General features: G+C 28.3%; 1 protein-coding gene across 1 annotated transcript; it reads left to right on the forward strand.

Moving 5' to 3' along the window:
* Window positions 1-5,726: 5,726 nt before the first annotated feature.
* LOC114190862 (putative E3 ubiquitin-protein ligase XBAT35) lies at window positions 5,727-10,584 on the forward strand. The gene is made up of 9 exons (XM_028079920.1): window positions 5,727-6,044; window positions 6,173-6,287; window positions 6,656-6,736; window positions 6,827-6,915; window positions 7,010-7,101; window positions 7,288-7,369; window positions 7,635-7,737; window positions 8,446-8,531; window positions 9,610-10,584. Exons 1-9 carry the CDS (start codon window positions 5,943-5,945, stop codon window positions 10,231-10,233), a joined length of 1,374 nt encoding a protein of 457 aa, XP_027935721.1. The 5' UTR covers window positions 5,727-5,942; the 3' UTR covers window positions 10,234-10,584.
* The last annotated feature ends 706 nt before the right edge of the window (window positions 10,585-11,290 follow it).

Raw genomic sequence — 11,290 nt, forward strand, 5'->3', positions numbered from 1 at the left:
TAGATTCTGAAATAGAAAATTACTAAACTATTACTTAATTTTTAATAATAATTAAGTGGAAATTAATTTCTAAATATTTAGTTGCATAAATTTGAGTTTGAGTCTAATGGTTAAACATTTTAAAAATACGAACTTAATTATTGAAAATAACAAAAATTTAGAAACTTATTTAAGATTTTGAGATAAAAGTTTTGGTACAAAAATCAATATCACTTGAGTATTTTAATATTTATTAAATAACGTGTATGGATTACACCCACATATAACACATTAAGGATGTGTTTTTATAAGTGGATTGATTTGAGGGAGAGTGAGATAATTGATTTGAGTGTATTTGAGGGTGAAGTTTGTGTTATTTTTCTGATTTAATTATGTCTTTAATTCTTATTTTCATAATAAAATATCGATTTGAAGCCTATATTTTTTTTTATCTCAATTTGGTCTCTGTTTTGAGAAATTTGATGAAATAAGTCTTTTTCGTTAGTGATACAGTAACGACGTTAGGGGTGTCACGTGTCGATTTCTGGATTTTTTGAATTTATTTTATTTATCTATTTTTTTGAATTTTTTTTTTAAATAAAAAAATTTGCCACGTGTCACATGACAGTGACAAAGTGATGTGACAGTGATAATGTCACGTGTCAGTATTATGCCACATGTCATTTCCTCGTTCTAAATTTGGTCTCTACATTTTAATTTTGTCCCTTTCCAAATTGAAACCAAATTTAATTTGTATATAAATGTACATAAATATTTCTATTAAAGTTGCTAATAGAAAATAATGCTAATAGAAAAAATTTCATAAATTATATTGATATTTTATTACACCATACTTTAATATTGTTTTTTTATTTGAATTTATATTTCAAATAATTGCATATTTTTAAAATGTGTAAAGTTCAATAATTTCTATACAAATGTTTGAGTTGGTGTAAAAATAACAATTATAAAAATAATTTTAACTAGTTCATGTAACAATTGAAAATAAATAAATTTAAAATTTGAAAACGATTTTAAGTAAAGTTGAATGTGAAACACAAATTTAAATAAACTTAGTTATGTTGAAAACATATAATAAAAATATCAATTTGAATAAAAATATCAAATTTAATAAAATATTTGTATAACATTTATATAAAAATTAATTTTTGTTTCAATTTAGAAAGGGATGAAATTGCACAATTTTTACAAAATTTGGAACTAAATTGTGACAAAAATAAAAATATATGGACTAATTTGAGAGTGTGAAAATGACACCCGGCATAATAGTGACATGTGGCACTATCACTGCCACCTGACACGATATCAGCGTGACACGTGGTAACTTTTTAATTTTTTAATAAAAAATCAATAAAAAAACAAATAAATAAAATTCAGGAACTGACACGTGACATTCTCTTTAATGTTGTTCCTACATCACTCACGAAAATGACTTGATTGCATCGAATTTTCCAAATTAGAGACCAAATTGAGATAAAAACAAATAGAGAGACCAAATTGATATTTGGCTACGAAAATGAGGACTAAAGACATAATTAAACCTATTTTTTAAAGGGATTTGTAGGTGTGATAGTGGAGTAGATTGAAGAGTAATTTTTGTTGAAATTTGTGTAGAATTTGAGTGATGTGACTAATAAAAGATAAAGTTTAATGTATGAAAAAGTTAGATTATCAAATTACACTTGGTGTTAAATATAATACAAAATGATAATTAGATAAGTTGTAATTAATTTTAAAAATTTATAAATATTAAAGATAAATATTAATTGAAAAAATAAATATTTTAATGTATTTGAGCCAAAAATTAAATACTAGAATCAGATACAACCAATTAGGATCCGGAAACAATGTTCAAACATTTGAAACCAGATACATAAATTCTACAATCGGATAAGTGGACATAAAGCCAACAAGGAGTATAGTGGCAATTTGGCACAATTATCTGCAAATCTCCTCAAAACAACAAGATAAAAAATATACTATAATCTCGCAAATCATCGTTTAATCCTTTTTTTCACCGGAAACGAACAATATTTTATCTGTTAAATCCTCATTTCCCATTCTTTGACTACAGAAAATCTGTACATGAGAAGACGTCCTATAGCTTCAACCCTTAATTTGTCGTAACTTATTTTTAGTTAACAAATTTACGGGGCTAATAAAGTCTAAGTGGTTTGATACTACGTTTAAGATGTAGTAAAAATTGCTACTTTTCATATCGATATTCTGAAGTCTATACACATCATTTTATATACACCTAAACCTAAGAAAAAAAAGGAAATAACAAATATTAATTGATATTGTGATCAGGGATAGGAAGTATAAAATACAGTGCAGGCAACTTAAACGTTCTGAATCATTATTCTCTGGCTTGTTTTAAGTCTACAAATATAGCTTTTTTCTTGTTTTATAGTCCTTACAAAGTTTGGTGGTACTTTTAAAATTATAATATTTTCTTAATATTATTTTTCATTTTTTTATTATCAACTATAATTAGTTGTTGTTAAAATAGAAAATATTAATCAAAATAATTAAGATGATAAAAGACGTTTTAAGTTAAGATAGTTAAATTAACTTTTACGAGCAAAACGAATATTAATCAATTAAGGTATGTGTTTATTATTTTTTAAATACAAGACAATTATACATAGTGTATTTCTATTTCTTATATATTAAAAGTAGTAACTTTATATTACTTCTCTTAACTAATTATTATTTTTTTGTTCATAAAATATTATTTAAAGAAACAAATACATATATTTTTTATTTTATAGTTGTATAAATTTATCATTTTATAAGAATGATTACTAAAAAAATAAATTTAATATATTGGAAATAAAATTGTTTTATATTAATTTTACATTGCATAAGGATAGAAAAATAAATAAAAACTTTATATTAACTACAGCTTTTAATATATGAGACTAGTGGGCCTAAGCCCAGTTACCTGCTCAAGCTTCTTTTTTTCTTTTGGACTTCTAAAAAATCAATTATCTTTCTCTACCCACACCCATCTCTGTATTTCTAATATTTTTTTTCTCTATTTTATATTTTGAAGATCAGATCTCATTGCTTGGTAAGCTTAGAGTTAAGGATTATTTTATCTGAATAAAATTTAATGTTTATATTAATTTTATTTTTACTCTAAAAGTCATTCGTTTTCTTATTTTTTCTGCCAACATTTGAGCTTCATTTTTAGTTTGATTAGTTGAAAAAAAAATGATTATTTTCATCAATTTTGTTTTTTTCTTTTTCTTTTCGAGATTTGGTTGTAATCTCTCGTGTCCCTATAATTTTGGTATTTTCAACCATCCCTAATAGTTACTTGAAATGCAGGTAATTTTCAGGTGAGAAAAATTGCCTTCGAAAAATTATTGTGTATTTATTTATGTTTAAAATTGTATATAAATTAAATTAAAATAAAATGCGATGGTTACACTACGTTTGGATGATTTTAAGAATTTTGATGATATTTTTTATACATCAGGAGAGTATTGGACGACCATTTTGGTTAAATTAAGAAATTGTGCATTCTTAAACAGAGTATTATTTTAACTTCAAAATTTGAAATTAGCATTATCGAGATACTTTGAAAATCAAGGGTCTTCAAATAAATTTTAATGTAATTTTGTAAATATATCCATTTTCCAATAATATACATTTGTCCCTTACCTTCTATAATACTGATATAGACCTATATATAAAAAAAATACTTCATCTTAGTATTCATAATTTTATTCTAGACTTTATCCTTTAATGAATAATATTTTTTAAATTAAAATAAACGTTTTTCATTTTTATCTTTTAAGTAAATGTTTTTTTTTATATTTAATTATTTTATTTATTTAATTTGTTTTCTTTTAAATTAATTATTTTTAACTAAAATAGGTATCTTTAATAAACAAAATTGTTTAAAAAATATTTATAACAAAATTTAAAAGTTTATTTATTTTTTATTTTTAAAATTTTAAAAAAATACAATATACGTATCACATGTGTTATACTAACCAACATTAGACAATCAGTTTATTCATGAAAATTTCAATAATACATCAATTAGGCTTTGGAATGAAGAAAGAAATAGTACCTGAAATTATACATAATTAATAAATAGAGACATTAAAGTTATAATTAATAGCTAAAATTATTAAAAACATGGCCTCAAAGTTATAAATTATCAATTAATTTTATTTTTAAAATTGTAATAAGAAAACATATATTATACCTTGATTATAAATGTTAAATTTATTATTTTTCCAAAACGTTTATTTCTATTTGGTTCGTGAATCAGAAAGGTTGAAATGTTTAATATTATAGTTAAAACCAATTTATCTTATTATTACAGCTTCAAGAACTAGATTAATTAATAATTCATAATTTTAAGAACCATTTTATCATTTTATTTATTGTATGAATTAATTTGATTGTCAATTTTAACTTCAACAATAGTTTGTCATTAAAATCAATGACAAAATTAACTTTCATTAATTTATTAATTTTAACAATTAATTTAGTGAATGGACAGAGATGCATTCCTGTATATAAAGTAAACGCTGAAGTTTGCAACTTGACAGAAATCGTCCATTCCTTCTTTCCTAAGATATCAGTCACTATCACTCCACGCGGTTGGTTTCGGAATAATAAATAATAATAATTATTATTATTATTAGTCGTACAACCAACACACAACGTATCAAAACTAAAATTGTGAAAATGAGTTAAAATTTGTGGTCAACATGGTATTTGGTAGATTCTGATTAGGTTGGGTTAAAAAATTTTTATAAATTTTTGTAAAAGTTAATTTTTGATTATGTTTATTAAGAATTTAGTTCATTCAAGTTAAATTCAATCACAATAAGTTAGGTTAATTTATCAATCTGTATATAAAAAGATTATTTTAGTATATTTTATTATGTTTGAATTTTATATTTGGGTCGAGTTTAGTGGTTTGTTATTTCTTATTAGATACTAATTTGTATTTTTGTGATTTTAGTTTGTATTTAGAGTTTAACATAATTTTGAATTGTATTAAAGTTTATTTATATTTTAATTAGAATTATAATTTAGTTTTTTTTATCAGAAAAAAAAAACTTGTATTTTTTAATTAAATGAATCAGTGAGCTAATCCGATCAATTCATCAATTCAGGCCGAGTTGGGTTTAAAATTTGTTGTCACGCTAGTAAGTAAGTTAGATTTTGTTGACTCACTAAGTGACAAATCCGTGATAGATCAAAACAGAGTGACCCGTTTTGATAACATTTATAAATGATTATAACAATTACAATTAATCAACAAACAACTAATTATGATTACAATTTACTAGCGTAAATACAATCTATCGCGCACCTATGTGTACATATTGATACATAAGATCATATTAATAGATGATGATATTGTAATATTATGAAGTTAAAATATAAAATAAAATTATATTTATTTAAAACAAAGTGAGATAAATAAAGAAAATATGAAAAAAAATAAAGATCGATGAATAGGAAAAAATGAAAATGAAAATTTTATAAATAATATTATTAATTTTTTAAAATTTAATAAAGAATTATATTGTAAGAAGAGAATTAAAATTATGAAATATGGTAAAAAAATTATATATTAAATATATAGCCTAATATTTTCATATCCCGTAATTCGTTCGGATTTGGTTACTGATGGTTTATTTACATTTATAGCCCCACCCATTTCCCAATGATAACTTATTTTCCCCCTTCTTCCATTCTCATATCATATTTTCTCACTATCTGTTACCTTCCACTGCTTATACATTTTCCAGGAAAGTTCAAGATTTCCTGGAAAAAATTCTGATTTAATTCAGAATCAATTTTCTTTTCCTCATACCAGAATACCCATTTCACATCTTCTGCAAAATCTACATATACAAATAAAAAAAATTAAAAAAAAAATCCTAATTTGCTTCTGAATTCCAATGGGGCAAGGGCAATCTAAAGACGAGTTGCTCTACCAGCAAGTCAGTTATGGGAACACCGAAGGAATCAAAAGCCTTCATAGAGAAGGTGCAGGCCTTGAGGTATTGGAATCGTGGCAAAATTTCAGGGGGAAATGTGAATTTTGTTATTATTATTGATCGTTCTAGGTTTGGATCGGTTACATTTTTTCTTTTCTTTATTGAGATTGGTGTGTTGATCTTTGATGCAGTGGAGGGACAAAGATGCGAAGACCCCCTTAATTGTTGCTTGTATGAATCCTCATCTTTATAATGTTGCGAAAACTTTGATAGAACTTGGAGCCAATGTCAATGCATATCGTCCTGGTATTGATCTCTTTCCGGTTTGTTATTTTTTCTGGCTTCATTAATTGTCTTGATGGGAAATGGTGCTTACTGCTTTTGATGGTGAATTAAATAATTACAATTTCCGAGAAACAGGGATGTTGTGGTTAATTGTCATATGATAAAACTGATACTTGGTAGTAAAAGTAATATAATCCTCAGTTTTCTGGTATGAGGAATAGTTTAGATGTTTACATGGCCTGTAGATTCCTTAGTTGAGATGGTTGTCTTGCTTGTGTCTGCTGCACCGTCGTCCTTAATTTTTCAGAACAAGATGTAATGGAAATTGAACATTGAATTGATTTATGTTCGGTCTCATCTGATGGATTTAACTTTCAACTGTTGTTTAGGTCGTCATGGTGGGACTCCGTTGCATCATGCAGCTAAAAGGGGCTTTGAAAGTATTATTAAGCTACTTCTTGTGCATGGCGGTATGGTCAATAATCAGCAATGCTTGATTAGTTTTGTTCATTTGAATTCTAGAAACTCATCTATATGGGCTTTACCAATCAACTTTGCAGCTAATCCTTTAATACTGAATGATGATTGTCTAACTCCTCTGGAAGTTGCCAGGGCCAAAGGACATGGTGGTGCTGTTCGTACAATTGAGGTACAAAACCTTTGTAATGTAACATCAATTTCCTTTTCTTTATCATGACACCCAAGGCACCTGAGTTCTTTAAATGATGATTGTTGGCTTGCAGAGTCATCTGTGCTTGTTCTCCGGTTGGTTACGCGAGCTTCATGGACCTGGGTTTCTAGAAGTAGTAGTTCCTCAGTTGTTATCGAGAAAAGTGTGGGTAGTTTCATGTAACATGTTGAAGGATTCAATTTGCTATTTTATGGCTAGTTGTTCTACCTTTATTTCTCAATGGATGGACTTTCATTCAAGCAACCTGCAAATTAGTTTTTTTCAGTTGTTTAAAATATGAACTTTGATAAATTTGGTGATTATGCTCACTATTGATTAATTTTATTTTAGTTGGGTGGTTATTTTACCGGTGGGCTCCCGAACTCTTACCCAACCCTACAAGTTGGAGCTTGCCGTATATTCTAGTTTGCAGGTATTTCATAGTTAACTATTTTCCCCTAACATTTGCAGCACACAGAAGATAACATGTTTGTTTGGATAAAAAGAAGATATTTGAGACACCGAATCATTTTACATTCAAATGCATCTACTAACAATATATGTTTGCCCTTTACATAAGACTTAGAGTTTATGCCTTACAGCTTTTATTATTTTGAAAATTCTTTAGTGCTTTTATTCTTTCCATATCATTATATGAATTTTCATTTCATCACTGATACATGAACCTAAATAATCAGGACGCACAACCACGTACAGTTATTGCACTGTGGAAGGCCCATTTAGAAGACACAAAGCTACACCAGTCTGATCCGTCAGTGGCAATCGTTTCCCTAGCTACTAGTATTCTCTCATACTATGCTCTATTTCCTTTCCTGTAAGGTTGTCAAACTCAAGATTTGGGTTAACTCATGGAGAATAGTAAACTTGAATCTAAACTTGTAGAAGTTTACATGCTTTAAAAATTATCTAGAAAATATATAGTAGTACACTACTCAAATTGAATATTCTACATAATGGAGAAAACAAAAGTAATGAAATGAAGAACATATCTCAATTCTGGAACCAACTATCATATTATGTTGTTGGCCCATTACTTTTTCAATAAAACAGAAAATATAAAGTTATCCTCATAAACTAAAAATAGAGCAAAAGGAAAATAATGGAGATAAAATAATATAAAATTAACTTCATAAAGTCAATGCATCCAGAGAATGGAGGCAGCTCAACTGAAGTGCACAAGCTGTGTGTTTTGACTCTGTAAATCCTATAACTCGCAAGTTTACTTGAATTGAATGAGTTTCTGAGAAAAAGCTGGTTTATTCTGGAGTTAACTGATTTTTGACAAAGTTTCCTTGAAGTGAATGAGTTTGAGAAAAAAAAAACTGAGTGTGCAAAAGATTTTGATTTTGTTTTTGTTCAAAGATCTTGAACTCCTTTAAGAATAAAGACTGAGACTTAACTAGAGTGTGACAGCCATGGTTTTTAATACAAGAAATGGTTTCTTCTCGACTGGCTTTGACATTGTCTATTTTGTCTACTTCTGTCCAGAAACACGTCTTAAACTTGGGCCTGCTAATGAGAATGACAAGCAGCAACTTGCATTTTTGTGTAATGCTTGCAAAGGAATTCCTCAGGTATACCACATGTTATGTTCACTGATTCTATTATAATTGTTATCTTTGCGGTGCTTTGGTAGTAACTTTAAAACACTATTCTCTGAATTCTGAGTTTTTCTTTGGAATGTAGTTCGTGATGATTGTCTATTACTCAAATGTTAATCCCTAAGGAAAAGTCTTGATTCTTTTTCCCTGAAGAAGAAAGTCATTGAGATATCTTAAATGTCAATTACGTGTTTCTGAAATTTCTGGTTTAAGGATAACTTTTAATCTGTCAAATAGCTTGATTGTTCCCTATGATTGTTAAAGAGACAATGTAAATTGCATTTTCTCTCAAAATAGTTTGTTTTCTCATTGCTAATAATTATTTAAATTAGAGGGTAATTGGATTATTTTTTTTTTGACGACAACCACGGTAAAGTTTTATCATACTAGGTGACGTTGACTGCATAAATCACACAAGGTCATTAGACTGGGTTAAATGATTAAATCTTCTATATAGTCAACATGAGATCCCTTTTAACAACTTTAATAGTGTTTTTCTTGTGCTCCTCTCCTTTTTAATATGACTAACAACCATGGATATACTAAAAGAATTCACACCCAGCATTTGATGCTCTATAAATGTGGTACTAAAAGATGGATACTTTTCTCATTGAAATCCACAACGTTATTTTGTTTCTACCAAATATTAATACTATAATGTAAAATAACTGTGGAAGATTGATCTATTTCGTTATTTCCAGAGAACCAAAACACTGCATAGTGCAAAAATTCGTTGCTTTCGTTTATTCAGAATGGTTAAAATATTCCGATTCCCTGTAAACATTCCCTTATCATATAAATTCGAATCTTCGTAGCATATATTATTATGGCAATTTTCATTTTTCATTTTCTTTTATCTATTGACGGACATTTTTCTTTTGGACCAATTTCTATTTGTTCTTTTTTATCCTTACAAGAAATTATAATTTTTCTCTCACCTTAGTTCATTTGTAACTCCAAAAAGGTTCACGAAAGTTTGCAGATAAGTTTTGAATTTTGATACATATCTTCCTTGCTCATTGCGTGATGCATTATTCTTCTGATCTTCCAGGCAAATCCAGGATTCTTGCAAAACAATGTGCCTACAGGTCCACCCACAGCGCCACCAGCTGCAGAAGACACAGGGTTAGCTATGGCCATCAATGCATCCCTTCAGTCTGCCATGCAGGAGAGGCCATCCTTTCCTGATACACAACCAAACTCTGATGCAAGCTCTTCAAACAGTGCAGTGAATACAGGAAATCATAGTTTTCTTGGCACACCAAATTCAAATACAAGTGAAAGTGAGTTGGTGCAACAAGCTAAAACTGGTGGCAATAGTCAGCACCACCAAAGCCATGTGAAGGCTAGTGGTTTGGATTTCAATCCATCGGCTCCACCATTCGCCGGTGATATTCCAACAGATGGCCCCATTCAGTATCCATCAATCGATTTAAGCCCTGTTGATATGGCATCTTCAGATGTCGAGAAGCTTTCTAATGGAGAAGGAACAAGTGTAAGTGGAAGTGGCTCATCATGTGTGATATGTTTAGATGCTCCAGCAGAAGGAGCATGCATTCCCTGTGGTCATGTTGCTGGATGTATGTCTTGCTTGAACGAGGTGAAATCAAAGAAATGGGGTTGCCCTGTATGTCGATCTAAGATAGACCAGATCATAAAGCTATATCATGTTTGAGATTGGAAACGGTGTGGAGAAGTTAGCCATGTTTGTGCATGTTGTCTACATATTTGTTTAAAAGATAAAATTTTCTGATAGAAATAAGAAACAGAAAAAATGTCTATACTAGAAGAGTCCAAGTCCAGCATGGGGGCTTTGTGAATATGTTAAATTTATATGCTTTAATTCCATGTATTTGGGGATTCAAATTACCACTTCTTGAAGGTGAACTGTGGAGTGCAACTAGTGTAGTTGCTGGTCTCAATTGTGCAGTTGTGGTTCTGTATCTAAGAGACCATGAGTGAAATACAGTGTCCCAGGATTCCTGGGATTTGTTTCAAATCTATGCATTTTATGTCCACTGTTTAAGTTTTGTAGTTCTTTCCTTACTAAATTTTAAGCTGAAATACTTTTAACGTTATAATACGTGATTTTTTTTTTCCCAAGATATATTAAAGGATACTTTTTAAAAGGATCAAAATAAAAATAGTTATTATTTATTAAGTAAAGGTTGTCTGAAATTGACTTCTAAAATTTTGCTAGGTTTACTTTGTTGACACGGCTTTTAAATACATTATTGTCTGCTGTAGTTCATTTCAGAAAAAAAAAGGTTTTTCTTTTGCACTTATCTTTATTAATATTATAACTATTTATATTTGACATTAATGAATAGTAGACGAAAATAATATAAATGAATTTGATATACTTGTTACAGTTTTTCTTTTTTAAAGTTAATGTAATTAATTATTTTTGTTGTTTTATATTATTATGTTAGAAATGTATTACATTAAGATAAGATTGAATGAAGTAGTACCTATATCTCTAACAGTTGGCATGAAATGAGTTTCATTCAAGATCATTAAGCAGATAGAAATTTTTAAATGCATCTCTCTTCATTATAGGATTTTTTTTTTTAGTAGTCAATGCCGTTGAAGTTGTAAAGTTAAAATTATAATGAGAAATAAAACAATGTAATTGAAGTCATTATTGTTTAATGTTTGGTGGTGTGAGTTTCAGTTAGGAAAAAAAAAAGTTGATTAGATGAGTAAAACACAATTGAATTTCATGACACTTA

This window comes from Vigna unguiculata, chromosome 7, assembly GCF_004118075.2.
Source record: "Vigna unguiculata cultivar IT97K-499-35 chromosome 7, ASM411807v1, whole genome shotgun sequence".
In the NCBI taxonomy this organism is placed as follows: Eukaryota; Viridiplantae; Streptophyta; class Magnoliopsida; order Fabales; family Fabaceae; genus Vigna; species Vigna unguiculata.

Excerpts from the sequence above, each read along its gene's own strand:
- LOC114190862 (XM_028079920.1), top strand. The coding sequence starts at position 5,943 with ATGGGGCAAGGGCAATCTAAAGACGAGTTGCTCTACCAGCAAGTCAGT. Across the intron at positions 6,045-6,172 it reads GAGAAGGTGCAGGCCTTGAG|TGGAGGGACAAAGATGCGAA; the intron begins GTATTGGAATCG and ends TCTTTGATGCAG. Across the intron at positions 6,916-7,009 it reads GTGCTGTTCGTACAATTGAG|AGTCATCTGTGCTTGTTCTC; the intron begins GTACAAAACCTT and ends GTTGGCTTGCAG.